The sequence below is a fragment of the Aspergillus sydowii genome (assembly GCF_001890705.1).
Source record: "Aspergillus sydowii CBS 593.65 unplaced genomic scaffold ASPSYscaffold_2, whole genome shotgun sequence".
Taxonomy (NCBI): domain Eukaryota; kingdom Fungi; phylum Ascomycota; class Eurotiomycetes; order Eurotiales; family Aspergillaceae; genus Aspergillus; species Aspergillus sydowii.
Genome location: NW_024467860.1, coordinates 2,706,848 through 2,732,751, shown reverse-complemented (window position 1 = coordinate 2,732,751; position 25,904 = coordinate 2,706,848). Strand labels below are relative to the sequence as shown.

The following is a 25,904-nucleotide window of genomic DNA, read 5'->3' as shown; positions in this document are numbered from 1 at the left end:
TGGAGGTCAACAATGAATGCCTATCCGGGTTTAGCGTCCAGGCGGTGAGTACAAATTTTGTGCCGTTTGACAAAATGATCATTTTAGGAAATCGATAGGATCATCCTTCCAGCACTAGTGGCGTCGCGCAGGAAGTGACTCAGGGACAAATATTAGAGCGGTTGTTACACAGACGGTGTGTTGTCAAGCGAGGTGAGAGAGCAGGTCATTGTCTCCTTCGCTCCTTTTTGAATCCGCAATTCGGCCTCACTTACACCATTATCCGCAAAGACCATAGCAATGGCAGACTCCGCACTTGTCGACCACTCCCCCCACCATCCCACCAGGGCAGCACGACTCGAGACCGCTTCGAATGTCATTCTCATTGACAACTACGATTCTTTCACCTGGAACGTTTATCAATACCTGGTCCTAGAGGGCGCGACAGTGACGGTCTTCCGCAACGATGAGGTTTCACTTGACGAGTTGATTGCCAAAAAGCCTACCCAACTGGTGGTTAGCCCTGGCCCGGGCCACCCGGAGTCTGACGCTGGTATTAGCAACGCTGCGATCCAGCATTTTCGCGGAAAGATACCTATTTTTGGAGTATGTATGGGGCAACAATGCATCATACACTCGTTCGGAGGTAAAGTCGACGTTACCGGAGAGATTCTGCACGGCAAAACATCTGTCTTAAAGCACGACGGAAAAGGTGCCTATGAAGGTCTCCCTTCTTCGGTTGTCATTACCAGATATCACTCCTTGGCGGGGACACACTCCACCATACCTGAGTGCTTAGAAGTGAGCTCTTTTGCCGAATTGGGGGAGGATGCCAACAAGACTGTCATCATGGGTGTGCGGCACAAGCAGTTTGCGGTGGAGGGCGTCCAATTCCACCCCGAGAGTATCTTGACAGAACATGGCCAGACAATGTTTAGGAACTTCCTTAAGCTAACCGCTGGAACCTGGGAGGGCAATGGTAAGGACGTTTCTCAGGGGAGCGATTTCACCGCCGCGGCCCCGCCCCCGAAGACGGATAAGAAAGTGTCAATCTTGGAGAAGATATACGACCACCGAAAAGCAGCTGTTGCTATTCAGAAGACCATTCCGTCCCAGCGGCCTTCTGACCTCCAGGCCGCCTACGATCTGAACGTTGCTCCACCGCAGATTTCGTTTCCTGACCGACTTCGACAATCCGCATATCCTTTGTCTTTGATGGCAGAAATCAAGCGCGCCTCTCCGTCAAAGGGCATGATAGCAGAGTATGCATGTGCTCCTGCGCAAGCTCGACAATATGCCAAGGCTGGGGCTAGTGTTATCTCAGTGCTCACCGAGCCTGAATGGTTCAAGGGGAGCATCGATGACCTACGTGCTGTGCGTGCAAGTCTGGAAGGGTTAACCCACCGGCCTGCTATTCTGCGAAAGGAATTCGTTTTTGATGAGTACCAGATCTTGGAAGCCCGCTTGGCTGGTGCTGATACTGTACTACTCATCGTGAAGATGCTTGACACCGAGCTATTGACAAGACTTTATCGCTACTCCCAAAGCCTTGGGATGGAACCCCTTGTCGAGGTCAATACGCCAGAAGAAATGAAGATAGCGGTTGATCTTGGTTCCCAGGTCATTGGTGTCAACAACAGGGACTTAACAAGCTTTGAAGTTGATCTTGGTACCACCAGCCGGCTCATGGACCAGGTGCCCGAGAGCACAATTGTCTGTGCTCTTAGCGGTATAGCCGGACCGAGAGACGTGGAAGCCTATAAAAAGGATGGCGTGAAAGCCATCCTTGTTGGAGAGGCCCTTATGCGTGCAGCGGACACTGCCGCATTTGTTGCCGAGCTTCTGGGAGGCAATTCGAAGAAGATTTCTCTACAATCGCAGAATTCTGCGCTAGTCAAGATCTGTGGCACAAGGACTGAAGATGGCGCTCGCACGGCTATTGAAGCGGGCGCAGACCTGGTGGGCATCATTCTCGTCCAAGGCCGGAAGCGCACCGTCCCCGATGATGTTGCTTTGCGAATTTCGAAGGTGGTGAAGTCGACCCCACGTCCGACTCCCTACTCAGGCTATGTGCCACAAGGCGAGACCGACTCAACTTCTGTTGACTATTTCGACCACTCTGCCCACACTTTACGACATCCGACCCGTGCTTTATTAGTGGGCGTATTTCTCAACCAGCCATTATCATATGTCTTGGCTCAACAGCAAAAGCTGGGGCTTGACATCGTACAGCTGCACGGCTCTGAACCACTTGAATGGTCTAGACTAATCCCTGTCCCCGTCATTCGCAAGTTCGGCCTTGACGATTTCGGCATCGCTCGGAGAGCATACCACACTTTGCCGTTGCTTGATTCTGGAGCAGGAGGCTCTGGGGAAGTCTTAGATCAATCCCGCGTTAAAAAGATTTTAGAATCTGATGACGGATTGCGGGTTATCTTAGCAGGTGGCTTAGATCCAAATAATGTTACTAACATCATCCAACAGCTCAGCGAGTTAAGACATAAGGTGGTTGGCGTGGATGTCAGCTCAGGTGTCGAGTCAAATGGCGCTCAGGATCTGGACAAAATCCGCGCCTTTGTCCAGGCAGTGAAAGGTCTTTCGCAGTGATATATAGGCTCGTCCATATCCAACAAATAAAATATTTCGGGTACTCCCTCTTTTGCATTTAACTTACGGTACCTATTACCTATCCAACTTGGCTTGCTATATAATCTTGAACTTTCAATAAAGGAAGTTGTATTCACTCTTCCGATATCTCATAGTTTTATCTCTCAGTTACCTCTCCCATGTGTTTTCTAGAAAAGAGTTTCTAAGATTTATCTGAACTTCGTATCAAACCTCTGGCTAACCTCGAACTACTTCAGGTTCATAGCTTTACTTACCTGCTACACGCCTCCATTTTCGATCTCTTCACTAGAGTACAGTTGCAATGGGCAAAACTTTCAAAAGCGTTCACGCCTGCTCTGTGGGAGACTTTGAGAGCAACACCAAAAAAATCCCACAATGGATCACTGCTAATGGTGGAACATACTACAAAGATGTCACTAAGGACGTCACTCATCTCATCGCAACGAGAGAAGCTTTCAAGCAGAACGGCCCAGCTAGTATGAAATATTGCCACTAAAAACTTAGTCACCCTTGAAAGAACACCCACTGACCATGTTTTAATTATAGTTGCTGAAGCAAAGAAGCTGAAGACCATCAAAATTGTCTCGTACGATTGGCTGGCTGAGTCCCTGCTTTCCAAGCACCGTAGACCTCGGCTGGTGAAGGAGTATCTATGGACCAACATCCTTGAAAATGAGAAAAAGAAAACACAGAAAAGAAACAATAAACCAAAATGGGTCCAAAGAGAAGAGCCCGCGGAACAGGCCCAGACAGATGGAAACGAGACATTAGGAAGCTATGTAGGAGGGAGCCCAGGCCAGAAAACGGGAGGCCCAAAAGTGAAAAGTACGAAGACAAGGGTGAATTCTATCAAGAAAAAGAGAAAGAGAAGAAGCCCAGGTAAGCTCTTGGTCTTATCCCCAGCTGTGCTCAGCTGTTTGATACCAAAGCTTCCCCAGCCATCCTCCACTCTGGATACTGCTGGCTGTCAGCTGTTTCATGCTAACTATAGACAAGGTAAATCAGCAAATCCCTTTGATACTAAGCTGCGCACCCCCAAAGCCCAAACCATCGCAGGTAGGTCAGGCCCTAAATGGGAGAGTGGACACGAGCTGATTGGGATGTATCTATAGCAAACCACCGTCTTTACGAAGCAGAAGACGTGACATATAGCGCGACACTAGTCCGACCTTCGAACACAGCCGGTAACACCAGGGAGACTATCCAGCTAAAAGTAGCCGATTTTATATTTTACAGTTAGCACCAATATTAATAACTAACGTGGCTAGCAGGTTTTCGAGACCACCAAGGCTCCTCACACCTACGCTACGCACATCAAATTCAGTCGTCGAGGATTATCGAAAACCGATTTGCTGGCTCCACTTAAAAGCGACCTCGATACCGCACTGGCGTCGTTTAAGACCTTTTTTAAGGCTCGAACAGGAAAGGAATGGAATGACAGGTTGGACGGGATGGTCCCCTCTCCAAAGAAAGACAAAGATGGAAACACACAACCGCCATATAAGGGTTGGTTTTGGTTTGACACTGGTCCTGCCGAATCGTCATTAGCAAGTTTGTTTCATGATGGAAAGATATAGTTCGGACGGGATGTCATGATTGTCATCATCGTAACTTGCGGGGTTTCGGGTTTCGACTGTGTTTGCACGATGCCTTAACCAACTAAACTGGCACTGATTTACGCGGTGTATATAATATATATTCTTCGTTAAACCACCTACTCGGAGTTCCATACTACACTTAGCGGCCAGGTTTACAGGATTGATGAACCATACCATAATACCATAATATGATGGTTAAATTCTTGACTATGTTACAGGTTTATATATCTTGGTGGCAAGAATATGATAAACCTTGAAATTCTTCTCATCCAGATGGGTATACAAGAGTAACCATATCTTCCTTAGAATACTCCCTAACACCGAATGCGCCAGCCGAAAATTTTATCACAATTCTCAGAAGAGATTATCTTCCCACAAAGCAAGCAGCTAACCACCTAGAGGTACTCCTTCTTCCTGGCGGTTCTCGTGTATTGCGTGAGCGCCCATTCGACATCACCACTGGAACCTTTTTCAAGAGAGCCTCCTCTAATCTCAAACAACCTCATTGTCATTCGTGGCCCGACTTCCGCCAGTTCAACATCCTTATATCCGGTCTTGACGAAAACATGGTGTCGGACTTCGATGTTGTCCTCTTTATTCACAAAGCTGACAACGCGGTTTCCGACTTTTCCAGCCTCCCGTGGAGGGAACAAATGTTTTAAGACCTGCACCACTCGCTCACCCAACTTCGTCTTGAACCCCTCAAAGACCAGATGAGGGTAGCTTTCCGATACAGTTCCACGAGCGGAGTTGGGGATATCGGCGCGGAGAACGACGTTATGCAGAGAAAAACTAGCCGTGGGGCCGTGGGGAAGATGTGAGATCGTCATTGCAGTAGGGGTACCACGGTGCTCGTGTAGAAGGATCATGTCGGTGAGACCGGAGGAATTTGCGCTCGTCACCAGATCGGGAAGAACCAAGTTTCCACGGTTCAAACGGATGGAGGTTGGAAGGAGAAGACGGATTTCTTTGGCGAACGTCCCTAGACGCACTGAAGGAGACCGAGAAGTCGTGACAATTGGCCGGGGATCGACGATTCCAGAAGTGAGGGCATACTCATCATCCAAGTCGAGAAGGTCGGATTCTTTATTCCTTTTGTCTGCAGTTGGTAGTGATTCATCGAATTTGAAGTCCTCACGAAGACTTTTGTCATTTGCAATAGAGGGATCGAGCTGTTTCCCGGTTGCTAGCGATTCCTTGAGTTGCGCTCGTTTTTCGGCGATAGAGGCATCGCGGAGCTGTAGAGCTCTCCGATAGAGATAGTCTCGACGCTCACGGGCTTGACGGCGCTAAAAATTTCAAAACAAAATCAGTCAACATTTGCCCTTAATAATTACTGTAATAGTAAGAGCAGCAACATACCAGCATTTTGTCTATGTGAGTGGGTGTGAAAGAACTTGAGATTTACCATAGGCGGGCAACTTTTTTTTTTGCATGCTGCAGTTTAGGTCTGGAACGCCAACCGGAGTGTGGGATTTGGCGGCGACCAGCCTGATAAAGCCGCAAAGCATCCTCGCACAAGGCAGATAGTGCATTCACATATCCTGTCACCCAGGATAGCCCATCACTCTTTTTATCGAGTTCGAGCGCTTTGGACGGCTGGCAAAAGTCTCAGATTGACTCAGGTAACCAATCCCTTCCGCCTATTGCTGTGAATTGCATGCTAACGGTTATCCTAGCGTATCTAGGCTCACTCTTTCTGCCCCTCTGTTGTGCCACACCAGTTTTCGTGGAAGACACACAGGGGCTTCTATTCTTTTGACGATCATCGAACGAACCGCCGCATTCTACTTTCGCCTGCTACGCCGTTTGTCTAGACCGACCTGGAGACTTTGTGGACGATCCTTGTTAGATTCTAGTTCGTGGCGGACTTGAGATTGGAAGCGTCCCGCGGTCGTCGGTATACGATTTCGTTGTTATCACCGCCACGCTGAACCAGCATTTTGAATCAACATGTCGGCATCCGCTGAATACCAGGCTTCTGGAATGGATTCAGAACTGGACCGAACTGTTGGGGGTCCGCGTCGACGCAGACATGATGACGATGACGAAGGGCCTGATGACTCTGAGGATGATGACCTTGAGAGTACAAATAGTGGTCCCGCAGACAATGCGAAAGTTCCTGGGGCTTTGGAGGAAGAAAAAGAGCTTGCCCCGCACGCATGCGCGTAGGTATTCCTTTGCGATCTTCAATGCTAGAAACACTTCAGTATGGCGGTTGGAATTTGTACTGATCCGCTCTATTTCATTATATACAGGTACTGCGGGATCCACAACCCTAGCAGCGTTGTTAAGTGTTTAGCTTGCAGTAAATGGTTTTGCAGCGCCCGTGGCAACACCTCCTCGTCCCATATCGTCAACCACCTTGTTCGGGCCAGGCATAAGGAAGTCCAGTTACATCCCGAGTCGTCCCTTGGTGATACGGTTCTGGAATGTTATAACTGTGGCACCAAAAACGTTTTTCTCCTTGGGTTTATTCCCGCCAAGTCCGATACTGTCGTCGTTCTGCTATGTCGCCAACCTTGCGCCGCTATGCCGTCCTCGAAGGATATGAATTGGGATACATCGCGCTGGCAGCCTTTGATCGAAGACCGCTCGTTCTTGACTTGGCTTGTGGCCGCTCCGTCGGATCAGGAGCAACTCCGAGCTCGTCACCTAAGCCCACAGATGATCGCGAAGCTCGAGGAAATGTGGAAAGAAAACTCACAAGCTACGGTCGCCGATTTAGAGAAGGCTACCGCCGTTGACGATGAGCCTGCACCAGTTCTCCTGCGCTATGACGATGCGTTCCAGTACCAGAACATTTTCGGCCCGCTTGTTAAGATCGAGGCAGACTACGACCGCAAGTTGAAGGAGTCGCAGTCACAGGATGGATTGATTGTCCGTTGGGATCTTGGTCTCAACAACAAGCATTTAGCTAGCTTCATCCTGCCGAAACTTGAGCTTGGAGATGTAAAGCTGGCCGTTGGAGATGAGATGAGGCTGAAGTACACCGGCGAACTGCGACCCAAATGGGAAGGGGTCGGATATGTTATCAAAATCCCCAACAATCAGTCTGACGAGGTTACTATTGAGTTGCGGGCCAAGGGTGACCATAAATCTGTGCCCACAGAATGCACGCATAACTTCACTGCCGATTACGTCTGGAAATCGACGTCCTTCGATCGTATGCAGCTTGCAATGAAGACTTTCGCTGTTGACGAGATGAGTGTGTCAGGTTATATTTTCCATCGTCTCCTAGGCCACGAGGTCGCAGCTGCGCCAATGAAAACGCAGATGCCGAAAAAGTTTAGCGTTCCTGGGCTTCCTGAGCTCAACGGCAGCCAGATAAATGCAGTGAAGAGTGTCCTTCAGCGGCCCCTGAGTCTGATTCAGGGACCTCCTGGAACTGGTAAAACCGTCACATCCGCGACAATTATTTATCACCTTGCGAAGCTCAATGGTGGCCAGGTTCTCGTATGTGCGCCCTCCAACGTCGCGGTTGATCAGCTTTGCGAACGCATCCATCGAACTGGGCTCAAGACTGTCCGGGTGACTGCCAAGTCACGCGAGGATGTGGAATCCCCAGTCGGCTTCTTGTCTCTACATGAACAAGTCCGTCTCAATGACACCAATATCGAGCTTATAAAACTCAACCAGCTTAAGGGCGAGCTTGGGGAGTTATCGAGTCAAGATGAGAAGCGCCTGAAGCAACTTACTAGGTCTGCTGAGCGCGAGATCCTGAACAATGCCGACGTCATTTGCTGCACATGTGTTGGTGCGGGCGATCCTCGCCTCGGAAAACTCAAGTTCCGTACTGTGTTGATCGACGAGTCCACACAATCCGCAGAGCCTGAATGTATGATCCCGTTGGTGCTAGGATGCAAGCAGGTTGTCCTTGTTGGTGATCATCAACAACTTGGCCCCGTCATCATGAACAAGAAGGCGGCTAAGGCTGGTCTTAACCAGTCCCTCTTTGAGCGACTTGTTATTTTGGGTTGTTCGCCAATCCGCCTGAATGTTCAATACCGTATGCACCCATGTTTGTCTGAATTTCCCTCCAACATGTTTTATGAGGGTTCTTTGCAGAACGGTATCACTTCTTTTGATCGTCTTCGTCGAGAGGTTGATTTCCCATGGCCTATTATGGATAACCCAATGATGTTCTGGTCGAACCTCGGCAATGAGGAAATCTCAGCTTCGGGGACGTCATATCTCAATCGTACCGAAGCTACGAATGTGGAAAAGATTGTTACTCGTTTTTTCAAGGCCGGTGTGCACCCAAAGGATATCGGTATCATCACTCCATATGAAGGCCAGCGAAGCTATATCGTCAGTTCCATGCAGGCAACTGGAACCTTCAAGAAGGAGCACTACAAGGAAATCGAGGTCGCTTCCGTGGATGCTTTCCAGGGCCGTGAGAAAGACTTCATCATTCTGTCCTGCGTACGCTCCAACGACCACCAAGGAATTGGTTTCTTGAGTGACCCTCGGCGTCTGAACGTTGCACTTACCCGAGCTAAATATGGTCTGGTGATTCTAGGAAACCCGAAGGTTCTGTCTAAGCATCCTCTTTGGAATTGTCTCCTACAACACTTCAAGGAGCGGCACTGCCTTGTAGAAGGACCGTTGTCTAATCTTCAGGAGTCCCTAATCCAATTCAGCCGTCCAAAGCAGGCGTACCGTGGGCCTCAGCGATTCCAAATGGCCTACAACCACGTGTCCAATGTTACTAGTGGATATATGAATGGGCGGAATGGTCAACGCAACGATTTCCACGATACAGGCTCCGTGGTTGGTTACATACCGGATGATGTTTCCTCTGTCCACTCCTCCGCACTTGGTGGCGTGGGAATTCCTTCTGGATATCCCCCCATGTTCCAACAATTTGCAGACTCGTGGCCAACTCTTCCTGGAGCTCGTCGCGCTAACGGGAACAGAGGGAGAGGTGCTCCAAGCGTCGCTGGAGAATCCGTAGCAGCAACGGAATCCGATATTACCGGAAGCATCATCGATGGCAAGGGCCCTGAGCATGGCGGTGTTAGCCTCGCTGGATTGAGCATCAACGATATGAGCAAGCAACCTAGTCTTAGTCAGTCTGACCGGCTGAAGCGTTACGTGGAATCTGGAGCACGTGAGCCCTACAAGCCCGGTGTTCCCGATAATGGTAGCATTTTCGGAGGAAGCTCTGCCAGCATTCGTGTCACTCGCGGAGTACCTGGCCACATCCATGATGACGATGATGCACGAAGCGTCTCTACAGCCTTTGCCAGCCAGGTTGGGGGCAACTATGATTGAGTGGGGTGATGTTGGCGAATTCCCATAAACTAACTGCCGTCAAGGGTTGATCTCATCCTGCGGTCTGGAGGACAGCTGTTTTGGCGATCATTGGGGCACCCTGAACGGGGCAGATGTCCTAATCCCGAGCTTCCACTCAACCCGTTGGCCATCTGTTGAATGCGATGCACATGTTGGCGCGCTGAGAACAACGTCTGTATCTCGTCCATATTGTTGCAACGGAGGTAACTTATGGGGCATATCCTATGACAGTGTTATCTAAGTATCTATATGTCACCGCGACCGTTTTCCTTCCATATCTTGGATGGAGACCGGTTCTTTGCGCCTCAGGCAATCTGACCGCAAGGGGCATCGGATTTAAATGCCTCATGTTGCGGGATTACTTTCAGCTGTCTACTCCGCCTCGAAGACGGCATCTAGGACTCTTCGATTCTTTCCTCCAGCTTACGCTTGAAACCAGCCGGCCCTCCCGGGGCTCCAAACCGAAGGATTTCTTCTCTTGGGCGGTAAATAAAAAAAAGAAAAAGGAAAACGGAAAAAAAAGCCGTAATCATGACTTCAAATGGGCTAAATCATCTCTGCTCTATGTTCTCGTTATACATGCTTTTCGATGACCCACGGCGTCGCTACGGCATCATTGCAAGACACAGCATGGCGAGTTCTCTGAACTATGTGATTGGTGATAGCTAGTCTAACAACACCGGCAAGTCAAGCGAAGATTGCTTTGTCTTTTAGAAAATCAATAAAAAACCAACTATTGTCTCTCATTATCTAAGTCACTGGGCTGCTTCGTCAGGCATCAACGTATCTCGTGGCGCCCGTAGGATCGACACTAGGGTTCCAGCCATGATCTATGGAGACAGGAAAACTCGATCTCGCCCTGCACGTTTAACAGGCTGAGAACGACACAGCCACGCATAGGCCGATCGTTCTCGAATCAGGTCGTCAACCCTTCTGCAGGCGGCTACGTAACATGATTGTTGACTGCAGACTGCAGAGCTGGAAGAGACGTGGAATTCCTATCGAACCCGTCGTTTACTGCGCCACTCCTTCAGTCCTAAGCTTAATCCAATGGCCCTGCCACTCTACCGTCTATTGTCTGGTCGAGATTCCAAATCCTCTACAGAAATTGAGGTGCCTGCTTGGTATTTGACCGCAGTTTCTCCCCATTATCCTCCCCAAGCTGTCAATAGTTTAACGGCTCTCCGCATTTCTATCTTTAGTAGATATGGAAGTCCGAAGGTTTCTTGTGTGCCGCGCGTCTTTGGCAATTGTAATCTACGAATACTCAGCAAGTCTCTGTCGATATACTCATTCCGGTGACGATTGGCATCACCCGTGTGCCCAGGTCGAGTCAAAGCAGGCAACCTGGAGGCAGATTTGCATCTGCGAAAATAATCCATCCAGCGAGACATTCTTCTCTTGGTTTGTTCTGACCAGTATATCGGTCCCGCCTCATCGCCCCCAGCAGCAATGGAGAAACTGAAACACAAGGCATCCTATCCAAAATCAGGCTCTAATGCTATTGGCATCACGACTTCGATAAGCATGGGCGTTAGCTTGGTTACCGGTAAGGCTTGGCTTGCGCGGGTGTATCGTCCTGCTTTGCCCACCATCGATCGAGCGGAAAACACTCCGAGGTCGGTGAGTTCAGGCACTCAAGCGTGTATCCAATACGAATGGGGTAAGTGCAGAGAAACGTCAAAGCTCGTTGATCCACTGCGCATTAGTCCTGTGGATTTGGCAGATGAGCGGTGATGCTGCGATGTTGGCAAGGCTGGCAGTGCTGTGTGGCTGCGTCCACGTGACTGGCAGTTCTATTGGCCGTCGGTGTCTCGATGTGGCGGGTCATGGAATGCCTTTGATGCCTGAGCTGCGTGGCCAGCACAGTCTCGGCCCAGCTGTATGCCAAATAATTATTAGTACAAATTCTGGATGGGGTAATGAGTCACTTTTGCAGCCTAATTTGGCAAATAATAGTAACAAGCGAAGGCTTCAGTGCCACTGATTCACTAACAGGCAGTGCCTCATGATTGAATACAAATACAATCGCAGCTGCTGGTCTTCAGTGTTCGGGGACACCGCATATCGCCTCATCTTCCGTCGTTTCCGGATTATTATTATTGTTGAGAGAAAGGTGGCGCCAACCCTGCTTAGTCACTCCCCACTGACCTCCAGTCGCTGCCTTGTTACCTGAAAAATTCGGCAACCTTTCCACTTGCAACTCCTCAGGCATTAGCTTGTTCACCACCGAGTTCTCCGAGTATAAGTCTAACAACGTGTTTCGCCATCGATTTTCTTCTCGCCCGTCGCTACTCGCCCAACCTCAAGACTCTTCCTCCTTTTATTCCCGCGTTTCTCTTGGTCGTCTTGCGACTCATTTACACTGGAGCAATACCTCGCGCCTCCCCAGCTCAATCATCGGCGGGGTTCTAATACTAGCAGTTACGATATGGGCGACGGTTCTGATTATCCTAGCCCAAGAAGTGAAGGTGCTAGTGGTCCAGCAGCCGTGCTCGTCGCTACGCAGGATCCCCTCGCTGCTGTTCCGAAGATGAACGACCAAATGTCTCCCAGTTTCATGGAAGGGGCTCGTCCGCGACTGTCGGTGAGACGAGCGCGCGATCCGCCCAAGAACGCTGTCGGCCAGATTTTCTGCGACCATGCAGAATGCCAACCGAGTCCCCCGACATTTCGCCGTCCTTGTGAATGGAAGTAAGTACATCTATTTTTTTCCTTCCGAGTCAAGTCATTGTTGCGATATACGATGCTAACGCGACAATTTCTCTTAGTAAACACATGGACAAGCACGACCGGCCTTATAAATGTTTGGAACCTGGATGCGACAAAATTCAAGGTTTCACATATTCTGGTGGCCTACTGAGGCATCAGCGCGAAGTGCATAAGAAGAACGTCAACGCCAAGAAACCTCTCATGTGCCCTTATCCTGACTGCAACCGCAGCACTGGGAACGGGTTTACGCGTCAAGAGAACCTGAAAGAGCACCTTCGACGGCGCCATATGCATTCCGAGAACGGCCACGCGCCAGATCTCGCGATCGTTCCATCACCTGATCTTGGTGCCACTTCTCTACAGGCTGTGAAGCGGAAGCGAGATTCGCTCGACGAGGACGCCACCGATCCGGCTATCACTTTCCCAGAGGATGAGGAGAATGGTGTGGACATGCGAGGTGAACTAAAGCGGCTGCGGCGCGAAGTTCAAGAGAAGGATCGTCGGCTACAAGAGCTCGAGCGCATTGTAGCTGGCCTGCAACAGGTCATCCCACAGCCGCAAGCTACCGTCTCCCAGGGGTAATAAGTATCGATCGATTTGAGTGTATGGTGCTGTTTACGGTGCTTCAACCCCCGCCCACCTCTTAACGGTTTTGCTTTTTTTTCTTCAGTCCCTTCGTTTTACCTCTATCGCGTTTGCATTGCAAAGGCGTTGCTGCTCTTCATAATACAATATACGCAACTCACGGTTTCCAACGTCAATGGGAGGGTTTTCATGGAATTGGTCTGCATCTCAAGAACGCGTGGATCCACACACGGCACAACTATGAGGAATATGGCGTTTTCTCGAGGTCGATCTTGTACAGACCAGGTGGTGTTCTTCTCTTTCTCTCTATAGTATTCCCTGAAATATACCCGGGCGTTTATCAACTCACCCATTCTTCCTTTACGTCTGTGACACGTTCATGTATTGCTATCTGTTTTTCATTTTACTCTATGTTCCGGTCAGAAATGACAGTCAAATCATGATTTTAGCCTCTGCTAGTGTGGCTGGCGCTTTTAACAATTTTTTTGCTCAGATCTTGTTGTATTTTGGTCTTAATAATACTATGTAGACTTTTGACTTGATTTGACGGGAAGTGAACATCCCGTCTCATAAATCTGACTGTCAGATTCAATTAAATAGACCCGCTTTAGTACTCGTGGCCATTCTTGTTCCCACAGTCAATGCACAACGACGCTAGAATGACTTGAAGAGCCTACCCCCTTTGATACCTACTGTGAGGCGATTGACCACCTCATCGTCCAACCGACTTCCGTTCCGCAGTGCCACTGTGTTGAGACTATCCCCTCTAATTCGATGGTATGACGATGTTAGTCTCTTGAGATGCATCATGTGGTTGAACAAGCAGACCATGCCGTGGCCTGTTCTGCTGTCTTTGAGTCATCGTGGGGCTAAATTTGTCGACGTGATACGATTCATAATCAACCCCCGGATGCAGTCGGAAACATAGTGCTTGTTTTACCCAGATGAGCTTTAAGATCAGCAATGCGATATGCCTGAGTCCTGGGATCGGTGGATTCGTTGCGGCCTTGCTTTGAAGACGAGCATCGTTGGACTCGGTTCCATGATCTGGAGTCAGTACGATGAGTATGGGTAGTGAACTCGTCCACATGGCGGCACCCTTTACACACCGAACTGACAGGTGACTCACATTACATTGAGTCTTGAAGCTGAGTCCACACGTGTGAGGATACCGCTTAGTCGATTCGAAAAAGAGTACACGGTGTTACTCCCCTCGGGGTACGGATTGTGAGGGTGTGGTTTGGGATGACTGATTTTGATGATGAAGAGGGCTGTGCGCCTGATCTTGTAGGGGGGTTCAGCCCTGTAAGCGTGAGTCAGAGGCAGTCTCGCTCGGAAATATATGAGACTCATTACTGGTAACGAACACGAGACCCTATAAAGAATGTCAACGACTCGAAGAACATTGTGCGAGATTTGGGTTGATATTTCTGGATGACAGTGATATACGTGATGACATTGTTTTTGGCTCTCCCTAGTCATCAGTCCAGAGCCCGTGAGTCAAATACCGGGGTTCTGGGCCTTGAAAATTTTACCATTATTTTATTATAGGTGCAGTCAGATATCTTTTGGGCTCAATCATAGCCGTAGAATAAGTTTCGATAAACATCCAGCGAAGGTCAGGCTCCTTTGTAGACAGAAGGTGCAGACTCCGTGAGTTGAGTGGAATAGTTATGCAAAGCAGTATACTGTGGTTCGCGAAGTCTTGGGAAATAGTATGTCAGTGTTTCTGCTGCGAAGTAAAAAGCATTCGGGGAGGAGTAATCGTATCCATATCCAGTTCCACTCTTTCAAGAAGAGTGGGCGTCAGGTGATCCCCTCCCTCCACACACAACTAGAGGACAGCCGCACCTCAACTTCAACATTACCTCGATACAGAAAACAATACACTTGGCTCGCTCACCATCCGATCCATGATTGACATCGGAGCTTGATCATTGAGAAACCCCCCATCTCCCAACGCACAATCTCTTCGATTTCCGTAAGGAAAAGAAACATGTCCCGCAACGCCCAAGTCGAAGAACTGTCCGACTCGGATCCCGAAGAAGTTGCTCCTTCTTTGGTCTCTAGCAGCGCCAACGAGTCAATCCTTCCCGGAACCTCCATTCCATCATCGTCGATGCCTACAAGATCCGCGCCTGAGCCTCAGCGAGAAATTCCCAAATCGTACCAATGTCTCTACCCGATATATTTCGACAAGTCGCGATCCCGCGCAGAAGGCCGGAAAGTTGGCGCTGAGCTTGCCGTGGAAAACCCGTTAGCAAGGGACATTGTCGATGCTGTACAGATGCTAGGATTGCGAGTTGGATTTGAGCCAGAGAAATTGCACCCCAAGGACTGGGCGAATCCGGGGCGTGTCCGCGTGCAGCTGAAAAATGAAAGCGGGGGACCGATCAACTCGCAAGTAAAGAATAGTAAGTTATCTATCTACATAATATTGCCTGATTTGTTTCGGTATCTCCGGTCCTCTACGCGAGTGATAGACTGCTGACGTTGAACAGAGCATCACCTCTATATACTAGTTGCACAATACCTCAAAGCTCACCCGACTACGGACCAGTCACCTTACCGCTTGCGTATTCGAGGGCTTCCAATGCCCGAAAAACTACCCGATGCACCTGCAGCTCCTCGTGGTTGGAAGATTGGCAAGATCCTTCCGATACACTCCCCCGCATACAGCGGTGGCGGGGTTAGCGATAACCCCCTGAAGGACGCTATGGCCGAGATGCAAAATATGCAAGGAATGCCCGGTATGCCGCAAATTCCTGGGATGCCCAACATGGCCGGCATGATGGGCGGCGAGCCGTCGGGCGGTGGCGAAAAGAAGAAGAAGGAGAAGAAGAAGGGCAAAGCATGAGTGGGCTGTTCAACCATTGCTTTTTCCTATCGGCTCGCGCGGGAGCGCACATGTATGGTTCACATTGGCATTGGCATTGGCGAAAGGCGTTGTGTTCTGGTATTTTGTTTAGTAGAGGCATACCCGCGTGTGTTCAATCTTGATACCATCGGCCGCGTGCAAATCAATTGGCAATTATCGACTTGTCGGTAGTCGCCATCCTCCAGGTGTTCTCTCGAAATCCACGTAGTCGCCCATAATAATTTATCATTTTCGCTCTGTATTCGCAATCCACAAGTTCTAAGACGTCAACCCTCGTGATGCTTAGCGGACATCTGAATAGTGGTGGATTTCATTGGCTGAGGGCTGGCCGAGCGTTAATGCGGGCGTTCTCCATAGTTTCCAACTTAATTGATCTGCTTCTCGCCTCCCCTCTTGCATCGCCCCGGCTCCTCGAAGGTCTAGATTATGCTCGGGTAATGCGGTTTTGACTGATATCGCATTCAGTCTTTGATGCTTGTATGAGTCAACATCTTCATCGCTAGCCTGCCGCTCCACATGAGCGGCCTTCGATACACCAGTTTATCGATGAATCGGAAAACGAACTCCCCCGCCACTGCGATCAAGAACGGATCATGAACCCCAGTCTGCCCACCAACCCTCCCTCAGCTGGGTTTACAAACGTCCCGATCCGCTTCGCTTACGATCCTACCACCGAACCCGCCTCTACTCCGTCAAGCGGGGCCAACTCCGCCGGCAAAAAGGGACCCCGTCGCCAGATCACGCGGAATCGCACCAGTTATAGCTGCCATACGTGCCGGAAGAGAAAAGTGAGATGCGATAAGGTGCACCCTATCTGCGGAAACTGCGTGAAGAATAAGACCGAGTGCATATACGACCCGTCATCGCAGCAGCAGGACGGCGGCCGTGACAAGGACGGAGGACATGGCGTGAAGCGGAGAAGGGAGACTTCGAGGCATCTCGGGGACGATATTGAGGATCTGCAGTCAATTTACGGTCGCCTTAGGCAGGCTGGTCCATCTGAGCAGAAATCCATTGAATCGCGGCTGGATAAACTCACATCGATGATCGAGAGGCTTAGCAAGACGTCGCACCCTCTGGACCCCACGGAACAACAGCTTTTGGCGCAACAGAATTCGGCCCAGAGCGCGGCCCAGGCCACACCCAAAGTAGAGCCGGACAAGTCCAATGGATATTCCACTCCGGATAGCCCCCGTCGTACAGCTGAATCGAGTAGTGATGAGTTCCCTATACCAGCTGGACATGCTACCGACCTGGTAGACCCGGTGGGATCTCTGAATTTGGGACACCTCAGTCTGGAAGATGGAAGGTCACGGTACGGTTTCCCTGTTGAATCCATGTTGCTCATCTAATCTTTTGGTAGTTATGTTGGCACGACATTTTGGGCTTATATTTCTCACGAGGTAAATATTCAAGGTTTCATATTCAAGTGTAAAAAGGCTAATGTTTGTAGATCAACGAGCTTAACCAATTTCTCCGGGATCAAACTCACTCACATGAGACTTCTGGCACGAATGACAACTACGTTGAGGAACCTGCAGAAAATGTGCCCACTCGCCATTGGTTACCGTCTGTTGGCGATTCTAGCGTTACTGCTGGTGAGAGACCATCGACGAGAGATGCCTTCCAAAGGTCTATATTATTTCCATCCAATGGTTCGCCATCTGTGAAGGACAAAGTGGTTGAGCCAGATATGCTTGACTACATTCCTACGAAACGGCAGAGTCACATTCTATACAAAGGCTTTATGTCTGGAATCCAAGCTATCAGTCCCGTGGTTCACCCACCAACTGTTTTAAGTCATTACAACGCTTTCTGGGATTGGTATGATTCCAGCAGCTATTCCGGGGAATCATGCCCCGACCCATCATTCATCCCCTTACTGTACGCCATTTGGTATGGTGGAACAGTCACAATATCACTGAGGGCAATTAAGGCCGAGTTCAATGGCGCCTCGCGCTCCGCCCTCTCAAAGGCATACAACGACCAGGTTACGCGCTGGCTGACCAAAACTTCGTTCTTGCGTAGTCCTTCGTTACAAGGTCTAGCCGCGTATCTCCTCGTGCAAACTATACTTGCGAAAGAGGAGGAACCGCTGACTAGTAGCCTCTTTGTCAGTCTCGCAATGCGAGTTGCCCAAACAATGGGCCTTCATCGCGACCCCGCAAACTTTGGAATTGGCGCCTCCCAGGCGGAATGCCGCCGTCGAATGTGGTGGCATATTGTCCACATGGATGGTGTCGTCTCAATGTCCAGCGGGCTTCCTCCGTTGGTGAATGATGAGAATTTCTGGGATGTACGGGAGACGAGTGAAGTTAAAGATACACTTCTAGGGACGCCTGATGCTGAACAATACGAAAGGATGGTTCAAGCGGGTTTGCGGCCTCGGGATAATCCTGATGATCCTACGGTCTGTGGTGGTCCATCTACGGTGAATGTATACTACCTGTGTGCTAGAGGCAAATATGTGATGGCTCGTAAGCACATACTTATTCCTGCACGGTTTTCATTATTAACTAACCTTTTTTAGGCGCCGTTCGTCGTATAATGAGGATCCAACTTGGGACCAAACCGCTAACGCGACAACACATGGAAGAATTGAGATCCATACTTGTCGATCTCCAAGTGCAACTTGACTCAATTGTCGAGCGCATTCCAGAGGCTACGCAGATTGATATTTCTTCAAACACTTCCAACAGATCTTGGTCCTTTTCACGTTCGCCAACCGAAGCTTTGAGTGTTGATTTAACGCTCCCTGGAGATGCGGCACCTACCTGCGTAGAGCAATATCATACACCAGTTCTGGCGTCGTTCCACAAGTGGGCACGGATTATTCTTAGGCTCTATGCTGACAAGGTAAGCAAAGTCATTACAACGATGTCCGATCAACGTATAACTGGAATATCAGGCATTCTGTGTTGCATATCAACCCTTCCTCAAGAATGCGAGAAGTCGGGTCTGGCCAGCTGCAAGACAAAGGTTTGTGCCGTTGCTCATCGTATATTCCACAAACTAACTAGTATAGTGCACTTCGTCACTGCCACGGGTTCATGGAGAAATTCATCTCCCTTGCTACCGACCCCGATTTCCAGCCTTTTCAGTGGAGTTGGCCTGGGAACCACCAGCCAATGCATGCAACCATGATCATGCTTATCGATCTATATGAGCGGCCTTATAGTCCAGAAGCTCCCAAGTCCCGGGCATTTATAGATAAAATATTCTCTCTTACTGGCCCGGATGGAGGTGTTGTCGGGGGTGAGGATGGCATCTCAACCCAACGACCGTTGAAAGATGGTGGCCGTGAGGCGTGGGACATGATTCGCCGACTCCGTCAACAAGCATGGCAAAAAGCCGGACTCGATCCGCAGAAGCTATGGACTGAGCAGGCTCAGATGCAAGCCGGTGTAGCTGTACCGGACGAATGCATCGCTACCGACCCCTACTACTCCGGTTCCTCGGCGTATTTACAACCGATACAAACTCGCGAGCAGCTCTTGGATTTCTCAAAGATGTTTTATAACATGACACGCTCACAGGCACTTCCGAGTATTGCCGCTACTTTTGGTAATGCTGGTACCATTCCACGGCCGAGTCTCTTACGCTATGAAATGTCCTCAAATGCTGCGCCAGCTAGAAAATCACCGCACGCCCAAACCCTGCACTCTCCTCCCACAATTCCGCAGTCTCATACAGATCACACCTCCGCCACAGATACTACAGTAACCTCGTCGACCATCCCCTCAAATCCCACTATGACTTCTCTCAATCACACTGCCGCCCTCACCCCTCCTACTATACCATTTCCCCAATCACCTTCCATACCTGCGCCGCAACCAGCACCAGAATCAACACAAACGCCAGCACCTCTTTCATTTCTAGATGCACACTCTCCATCGACACACCCTCTCACACTAAACGTCCCGACCCCGCCATCAATGGTCGATCCCAACCTGAATTTTGACTGGGACCAATGGGACGCCGTGTTTGGTCAGCATCTCCCTGTCTCAGACGAGCTAATGGAGCTCGATCCAGTTACTGGATTTGAGTTTGGCGATCTCGGCGCAGCCGAACGGGCAAGTCGAGCAGAGAGCTTGAATGTGGGTGATTCTGAGACGAGGATGACTGGCGTTGATACTGCAATGCGGGGGCCCGAGTGGGATGGCTTTTGCTGACGCATTCATATTGGGGTTAATGGGATCTTTTTACGCATATCTTTTTTAATCTATTTGTTTTCTTCTGGGATGACTGGGATTTTTATGAGCGATTGATGGGAGGCTTTGGTATAGATACCAGATTTTCATTACTTATAAATCTATTATTTGAGAATTTCCTTATATTTGGTAGAAATATGGCATCCTGAAGTTTGATTATAATATTGGTTTTACGGGCCAAATGTGGAACCTGGATGGATACTAAAAAATTGGCTAGGTGTCATGTAGCATTTTATGGCCGTCTGGCGAGGAAAGATATGGGTGGGCGTAACAGGTATGGAATTCATGAGGCGTGACTCTGATCAAATAGGATCCAGAATATGCGATATGGAAGAGCTTAGGTATTATATGAAAATGAGGTAGCAATCGGTATAAAGGATTGCATTCTCCATCTCCCTTCTTTTGTTTCCTTCGTTGAACAACATTCTTCATGAAATCGTAATGCTTTAGACCTTCATCTCCTCAAGACCGTGCTTCCAGAGAGTGGCGTAGGGGGTGACACCGTCCTCACGGAAGTCAATCAGGACGTGCCTAGAACGGACGTTAGTTACGAGATCTGACCAATTGTAAAACAAATATTGGAATACGTACATAGCATCACCGTCCATGGACTGGCCCATGAGAACATCGTAGTTGTCGTAGTTGGCGAGAACCTTCTTGACAGCGCCGGGGGCGGCCTTCTTGAACTCGTCGATGGTCTCGGCGGGGGCACCCTTCTTGGTGAGGGCTTCGAGAACCTTCTTCATGTAGGCTGTAGTTGGAGAGCAAACGATTAGCTTGATTTCATGGAGACAAACTAGGAAAAAGAAAGCATACTCTTAAGGTGACCCTTGAAGGCTTCCTTGGAAGGCTTGAGACCTTCCTCGGGCTTGAGCCAGACGAGGCGGAACTGGTCCTCAATGTCGTGGACCATCACCTTTTCACCTTCACCACCCTCATCGCCGCCATCCTCGGCGGAGGGGTTAGCACCCTCGAGCTCGAAATCTTCGTTGGTACTCTTGAGGTACTTCTTGCAGTCGCACTGGTAGAAGACGTTGTCGACGGTCTGGAGGTTGTAGGTGTCGGCGAGAACCTCGTCACCGGAGATGATGTCCTAATGCGATCAACCATGTTAGAGTTCTCTGTGGAATTGATATAATTTGGAATTGAGCTGATTGGTGATTAGGGGGAACTTTTTTTTTTCCCTTCCTTCTTTCTTTTTTTTTTGCGCAGGCTGGGATTGCCAAGTGGGGTAAAGCGAGTATAGAGTTGCATAGCAGAGACATTCGAGACATACCTTGTAAATAATCATTTCGAAAGAGGGTAGAGGATGATCCTAGAAAAGGAAGGGAAACGAAGAGGAGGAAATAAAGAGGGATAGATGATGGATTGGCACAAGGCTGGAGAAGAGAAGGAGAAAGAGAATGAATGGGAGGGGAAAATCGAGGTTTATTATTTAGCGGGTTTGGTGGGGTTTTTTTCCTGTCGTTTTTGCTCTCTGGGTTTTTCTGAGGGGGCAAAACCAGGCTAGGCTGTTTTGGGGTTGGTTCTGGACTCAGGCACGAAGCAGGTCACAAACAGCAAACATGTGCTTGGGCCAAGGCAGCGGCCGTCGCAAGTTCCAGGGACCTTCTCGCTATTATTATTGTCTGGCGCTGGGCAGTGCCTGCCACTGCACCAGACAAGTCTTAAGATGCGAGGAGGAGGCCAGGAGATGAACCTGACCATATCATACCAGCTGTGGCCATAAGACAGCGATAATCTGGGCGTAATTTACAATACGGAAACGGGCGGCCTCAATTGATCAGATACGGTAAGCAGAGCTCCTCCGTGGTGCCACTCCAAGTCAGACTCCGAGTCGGTCTTGACTTTTCTGTTCCTCTTCCCATCTTTTCCTCTTGACTTCATCCACTCCTACTGTCCACGCTCCTTTCCAACCTCCATTCTTATTTCCTTCTTCTCACCATCCCGTATTCTCCGTGCTTTTAGCACCTTGCCGTAACCTCATAATACGACCTAATTGCCTCAACCATTCGATTCCGATCTCCGCTTACTACCGCAATCCCCTGATTGTGGTGGACCGCATCCGATTGCCGCCGGCTCGCTGATCCTAGAATCTATAAATCACCTCCTCTTCAAGTCGCAAGAACACCTTATTCTCTTCGGTCGCTTTATATTTATACAACTTTTCTCCCGCATTTTCGTCGCCGTACGGTTTTATTATCTGCGGAGTACATCATCAAACCCACGGGACCGATGCCCTCAACCTCGTCCTTAGCCACACTTCTCTAATCGCGCATTTTTTTTTCGCCTGGCACCATTTGCATTTTCACAATGGCTATTAACAGCACTTTGGTCTCTGACCTCCCACCTCTTCCGCCCTATACCCTGGTTCCGCGCTCCCCGCTCGTTGCTGGGATTCCGGATAACATCCTCGCCCTGATTCTTCCGATTGTTGCCTACTGGGTAGTGTCTATGTTCTTCCACCTCATCGATGTCTACGATCTATTTCCACAATACCGCCTCCATACCCCGGCCGAGGTTTTAACAAGGAATCGCGTATCTCGCTGGGATGTTGTGAGGGATGTCGTCTTGCAGCAGGTAGTCCAAACGATCGCCGGTCTTATTATGGCGTACTTTGACGAGCTGGAGTACATCGGAAGGGAGGAACACGATGTCGCTGTCTGGGCTCGCCGAATTCGTTTTGTACAGAAAGGCCTGCCCTTCTTGCTCACCGCCGTAGGTCTGGATGCATCTGGTGTTGCCGCGAACTTGTCTCAGAATGGACACAAAATGTTGGCTGGAGCTATCGCCGGTGGACGTTACCCGAATATTACTCAATCGATTATCTCAGAAAGCGGCATTGAGACCGTCGTGCCCGCTTTCACTAAATGGGAAATGTCCATAGCAAACTTCATCTACTGGTTCCTCATCCCGGCTATGCAGTTCACCTGGGCTGTTTGTGTGGTGGACACATGGCAGTACTTCCTTCACCGTGCAATGCATCTAAATCGCTGGCTCTATGGTAAGACATGAAACCATGATTTTTTGGGTGGGGGTTGATACTAATCTGTTGTTAGTTAAATTTCACTCGCGTCACCACCGCCTATATGTCCCATATGCCTATGGAGCTCTTTACAATCACCCTGTCGAAGGATTTCTTCTGGACACTGTTGGAGCTGGTATCGGCTTCTTGACGTCAGGGATGACCCACCGCCAGAGCATGTGGTTTTTCACTTTCTCTACCATCAAGACTGTCGATGACCACTGTGGTTATGCATTTCCCTGGGACCCGCTTCAGCACGCCACCTCCAACAACGCTGCCTACCATGATGTCCACCACCAAAGCTGGGGTATCAAGTCGAACTTTTCTCAGCCATTCTTCATCTTCTGGGATCGACTCTTCAACACCCAATGGAAGGGCGAGGTTAAGCTTCGCTATGAGCGATCCCGGGAGGCGGCTGAAAAACAGATTGGTGCAGAATCGCAACAAGAATCAGATGTGGACAATAGTGCATCTGATTTTGCCCAAGCCGGCCGTGATGCCGCAGTTGTGTCCCCCGGAGAGTCCGGCGACAAGAATGCGCGAACCCGTTTGCGCAAGAAAACAGCGAGCCTATCACCGAGTGTCGACTCGCTGAAGGGAGTTAATCACGGCGTAACTAGCAGTGTTCTATAAGCTGAATACGGGATTACCGAAATCTGTACTGTCATCTCGCAATTCTTCCTTTCGTTTGACCCCACTGTTGCAGATTTTGGAGTTGCAGGTCGTCTCCTAGGCACTGTGGGAGTTCCTTTTCTTGGGTTTGCACTGAATACTCTGTATTAATAATTTGGCGTTGAGGCTGCCTAATGCTTTGTACAATGATGTTTAATTAAATTGTTGTGAAGTGTTTATACTTAATGGAATTGGATGGAAGGGGTTGCATATGAGAATTATGATTCATCTGTTTTAATTACGCTACAGACTCCGGTTTATTTCTTTACTATCAATCAGAATTTGGTTCTCAGACAAAAATATTTAATGAAATGGAATGGCGTTTGCTTTCTAATATTCATCCCATGCCGGTGACGCCGTACGCACTCGCCGTATCTTGAACTTCCCAAAGTAGCCATCCTCAACCACGTTTATCATGTCTTCTTGTAACTTGGCAAGCTTTGCTCATAAACATGCTCTACTTCGTTCGTTTCCTTTGGGCCTTTCTCTCTTCCAGTCTTCGTCCATTCCTTCCTCACTGTCGCCATCATACTAGAAATCCGTTCGTTCTGTTTTAAATGCCGGGTAGTTTACTCCTGTTTAGGCCGCCCCAGCGGGGTTGCTATAGCAATCAGTTTTGCCACGGTCTATAGTCAGGCTCGAGATAGGCCACGGCGGTGCTCTGGCACGAGCTGCGAGGTGAAACTTCAGCATTCCCTTGGAATGGACGATGCTCGCCCTCAGCCCGAGACCCCTTCGCGACGAGCATGTTCCCGATCTGACTCATGAGGTGCTCGTTAGTAGGGCTATCTGGAATATCTGTATCATCGACCATTCCAATGTTATACGAGTAGCTCTCATGGTCCGATTGCGTGGAAGATGATGGGTGAGAGGGGCTGATATTCAGTGGCTGATATTGTTGGTTTACAGGCGTAGCTGGATCTTCGAGGGTTGGAAGCAAAGCAGCAGCAGCCCGCTTCCAGCCTGGGGAGAGACTTCTGTAGGCGTTGAGGATGTCGTTGACGAGTTGGTCTTGCCTTTTTCCTTCCTCGTCCTCTTCGACATCCATGGGTCTGTCTGCTGGACGCGGCGACGAAACAGATTCCGGATGCATGCAGACATGGACTGTTTCAATGCTTGGCTGCCGTTCTGGAGTGGGACGATCAATATATGGATGTTCATACAGTCCTTCGGCAGGTGGAGGGTAGCCCAGATGACGGGCAGCGCACTTAGTACGATTACACACGCGCGCATGCGATCGTTTATTGCGCGCTGCATCCTTCCGGGCCTGCTTCAGACCTCGGGAAATTCTTAAGACGTGATCGTCAAGCATCTCAAGCGAACCTCCATACCGGTGGTTTAGAGCTTCCTGGATAGCGCGGGAAAGTTTTGGAGGGGCTCGGGCAGAACATCGCTCGCGCGTTCGGCTCCTAAGTGCTGCGCTGAGATTTTGCAGGTATTCCGGATTAGAAACGACACGCGCAATCATACATGCTTCACATTTGTTCTGTTGGCGTGGGACAGTCTCACTGGGGGGAGTATGATCTGAGATGGGGTCCCACCACATACCCCGAAGCGATCGTAAACATTGAACCGTGTCTTTAAGAGGAGGAATTAGATCACCAGAGTACCATATAGTGACAAGATCCAGGTGGTCTTCGACTTCTCGTTTTATCAACCGGAAGATATGGCTGATTATGTACGGGTTTAGGCGTCTGTGCGTGGCACATAGAGTTCCGGCGGGGATGGAGGCGCAAGGCAGAGAACGGATTGAGCACCTTCTGTGAAGCCCAGAAGGCAGTATCCTAATGGAATCCTGGATCTGAATGTGAGTGTCTTTTGTATAGAATGGAAAGACATCTAGTTCAGGCTCTGCATCTAAGACTTTTATGAGCGATTGCAATTCGGCCCTGCTGAGGTCGAGCACCCCTAGTGGATACCTCTGTCTTGTTGGAGGGGACAGAGAGTTGCGGCTAGGCATGTTAGTTTATCCTTCTGGTATTGCTTCTTCTTGTAGTATCTCGCGGGGAGTTGCAGGGGTCAGTTTAAGGGGGAAAGAGACGAGCGCCGTTGGAAGGGGGACCTCTGGTTATAATTGACCAAGCTCATTATCTCGTTTATTTATTTTTATTTTTATTTTTATTTTTATTTTTTTTTTTTGTCCCTCAGATCAAGTAAAACTAACGCCCAAAAAGTCATTGTAATAGCTTCTTTGTGTCCAATATGTCGTTCCGTTGGTTGACGAGCCATGTTGAAAGAAGGGTATAAGGAAAGCGCCCAATGCTGCCTTCTTTCATTGTCCCTTCAAGTCCAAGGCGGTGTTTCATGACTGTAGGAGA

The 25,904-nt window shown here is 49.4% G+C and overlaps 11 protein-coding genes across 11 annotated transcripts; 7 read left to right on the top strand and 4 right to left on the bottom strand.

Annotated features, from left to right (window-relative positions):
• Positions 1 to 122: 122 nt before the first annotated feature.
• Positions 123 to 2,596, top strand: ASPSYDRAFT_41418 (bifunctional anthranilate synthase/indole-3-glycerol-phosphate synthase). The gene is made up of 2 exons (XM_040846278.1): positions 123 to 204; positions 271 to 2,596. Exon 2 carries the CDS (start codon positions 280 to 282, stop codon positions 2,584 to 2,586), a length of 2,307 nt encoding a protein of 768 aa, XP_040706553.1. The 5' UTR covers positions 123 to 204; positions 271 to 279; the 3' UTR covers positions 2,587 to 2,596.
• Positions 2,597 to 2,908: 312 nt separating this feature from the next.
• ASPSYDRAFT_86398 (BRCT domain protein) lies at positions 2,909 to 4,184 on the top strand (the record flags this gene model as incomplete). The annotated part of the gene is made up of 5 exons (XM_040851656.1): positions 2,909 to 3,083; positions 3,154 to 3,486; positions 3,604 to 3,663; positions 3,720 to 3,820; positions 3,876 to 4,184. The coding sequence occupies 5 exons, from the start codon at positions 2,909 to 2,911 to the stop codon at positions 4,182 to 4,184; spliced, it is 978 nt and encodes a 325-aa protein (XP_040706552.1).
• Positions 4,185 to 4,372: 188 nt separating this feature from the next.
• ASPSYDRAFT_171823 (snoRNA-binding rRNA-processing protein IMP4) lies at positions 4,373 to 5,730 on the bottom strand. The gene is made up of 2 exons (XM_040843420.1): positions 5,568 to 5,730; positions 4,373 to 5,494 (listed from the first exon to the last, which is right to left on the bottom strand). The coding sequence occupies exons 1-2, from the start codon at positions 5,571 to 5,573 to the stop codon at positions 4,601 to 4,603; spliced, it is 900 nt and encodes a 299-aa protein (XP_040706551.1). The 5' UTR covers positions 5,574 to 5,730; the 3' UTR covers positions 4,373 to 4,600.
• Positions 5,731 to 10,276: 4,546 nt separating this feature from the next.
• Positions 10,277 to 11,193, top strand: ASPSYDRAFT_662266 (uncharacterized protein). The gene is made up of 2 exons (XM_040850353.1): positions 10,277 to 10,627; positions 10,709 to 11,193. The coding sequence occupies exons 1-2, from the start codon at positions 10,456 to 10,458 to the stop codon at positions 10,966 to 10,968; spliced, it is 432 nt and encodes a 143-aa protein (XP_040706550.1). The 5' UTR covers positions 10,277 to 10,455; the 3' UTR covers positions 10,969 to 11,193.
• A 741-nt stretch (positions 11,194 to 11,934) lies between these two features.
• ASPSYDRAFT_143782 (putative C2H2 transcription factor) lies at positions 11,935 to 12,797 on the top strand (the record flags this gene model as incomplete). The annotated part of the gene is made up of 2 exons (XM_040841371.1): positions 11,935 to 12,197; positions 12,275 to 12,797. 2 exons carry the CDS (start codon positions 11,935 to 11,937, stop codon positions 12,795 to 12,797), a joined length of 786 nt encoding a protein of 261 aa, XP_040706549.1.
• A 769-nt stretch (positions 12,798 to 13,566) lies between these two features.
• Positions 13,567 to 13,890, bottom strand: ASPSYDRAFT_28360 (uncharacterized protein; the record flags this gene model as incomplete). The annotated part of the gene is made up of 1 exon (XM_040844512.1): positions 13,567 to 13,890. One exon carries the CDS (start codon positions 13,888 to 13,890, stop codon positions 13,567 to 13,569), a length of 324 nt encoding a protein of 107 aa, XP_040706548.1.
• A 453-nt stretch (positions 13,891 to 14,343) lies between these two features.
• Positions 14,344 to 15,964, top strand: ASPSYDRAFT_662058 (RNA-binding signal recognition particle subunit SEC65). Its single transcript, XM_040850352.1, has 2 exons — positions 14,344 to 15,214; positions 15,302 to 15,964. The coding sequence occupies exons 1-2, from the start codon at positions 14,797 to 14,799 to the stop codon at positions 15,655 to 15,657; spliced, it is 774 nt and encodes a 257-aa protein (XP_040706547.1). The 5' UTR covers positions 14,344 to 14,796; the 3' UTR covers positions 15,658 to 15,964.
• Positions 15,884 to 19,976, top strand: ASPSYDRAFT_662040 (putative C6 transcription factor). Its single transcript, XM_040850351.1, has 6 exons — positions 15,884 to 16,993; positions 17,042 to 17,081; positions 17,132 to 18,155; positions 18,209 to 18,534; positions 18,587 to 18,657; positions 18,704 to 19,976. Exons 1-6 carry the CDS (start codon positions 16,272 to 16,274, stop codon positions 19,848 to 19,850), a joined length of 3,330 nt encoding a protein of 1,109 aa, XP_040706546.1. The 5' UTR covers positions 15,884 to 16,271; the 3' UTR covers positions 19,851 to 19,976.
• A 359-nt stretch (positions 19,977 to 20,335) lies between these two features.
• ASPSYDRAFT_129544 (translationally-controlled tumor protein) lies at positions 20,336 to 21,533 on the bottom strand (the record flags this gene model as incomplete). The annotated part of the gene is made up of 4 exons (XM_040840533.1): positions 21,166 to 21,533; positions 20,706 to 20,982; positions 20,481 to 20,640; positions 20,336 to 20,420 (listed from the first exon to the last, which is right to left on the bottom strand). Exons 1-4 carry the CDS (start codon positions 21,178 to 21,180, stop codon positions 20,336 to 20,338), a joined length of 537 nt encoding a protein of 178 aa, XP_040706545.1. The 5' UTR covers positions 21,181 to 21,533.
• Positions 21,534 to 22,202: 669 nt separating this feature from the next.
• Positions 22,203 to 23,547, top strand: sur2 (sphingosine hydroxylase; the record flags this gene model as incomplete). Its single annotated transcript, XM_040849048.1, has 2 exons — positions 22,203 to 22,893; positions 22,949 to 23,547. The coding sequence occupies 2 exons, from the start codon at positions 22,203 to 22,205 to the stop codon at positions 23,545 to 23,547; spliced, it is 1,290 nt and encodes a 429-aa protein (XP_040706544.1).
• A 1,165-nt stretch (positions 23,548 to 24,712) lies between these two features.
• ASPSYDRAFT_100408 (uncharacterized protein) lies at positions 24,713 to 25,546 on the bottom strand (the record flags this gene model as incomplete). The annotated part of the gene is made up of 1 exon (XM_040839715.1): positions 24,713 to 25,546. A coding segment is annotated over one exon (834 nt), but the record flags the coding sequence as incomplete, so codon positions are not given.
• Between the last annotated feature and the right edge of the window lie 358 nt (positions 25,547 to 25,904).

Coding starts and splice junctions, on each gene's coding strand:
- ASPSYDRAFT_662058 (XM_040850352.1), top strand. CDS start 14,797: ATGTCCCGCAACGCCCAAGTCGAAGAACTGTCCGACTCGGATCCCGAA. Junction 15,215..15,301: donor CAACTCGCAAGTAAAGAATA/GTAAGTTATCTA, acceptor GACGTTGAACAG/AGCATCACCTCTATATACTA.
- ASPSYDRAFT_662266 (XM_040850353.1), top strand. CDS start 10,456: ATGATTGTTGACTGCAGACTGCAGAGCTGGAAGAGACGTGGAATTCCT. Junction 10,628..10,708: donor GAAATTGAGGTGCCTGCTTG/GTATTTGACCGC, acceptor TATCTTTAGTAG/ATATGGAAGTCCGAAGGTTT.
- ASPSYDRAFT_662040 (XM_040850351.1), top strand. CDS start 16,272: ATGAACCCCAGTCTGCCCACCAACCCTCCCTCAGCTGGGTTTACAAAC. Junction 17,082..17,131: donor GGGCTTATATTTCTCACGAG/GTAAATATTCAA, acceptor TAATGTTTGTAG/ATCAACGAGCTTAACCAATT. Junction 18,156..18,208: donor AGGCAAATATGTGATGGCTC/GTAAGCACATAC, acceptor AACCTTTTTTAG/GCGCCGTTCGTCGTATAATG.
- ASPSYDRAFT_41418 (XM_040846278.1), top strand. CDS start 280: ATGGCAGACTCCGCACTTGTCGACCACTCCCCCCACCATCCCACCAGG.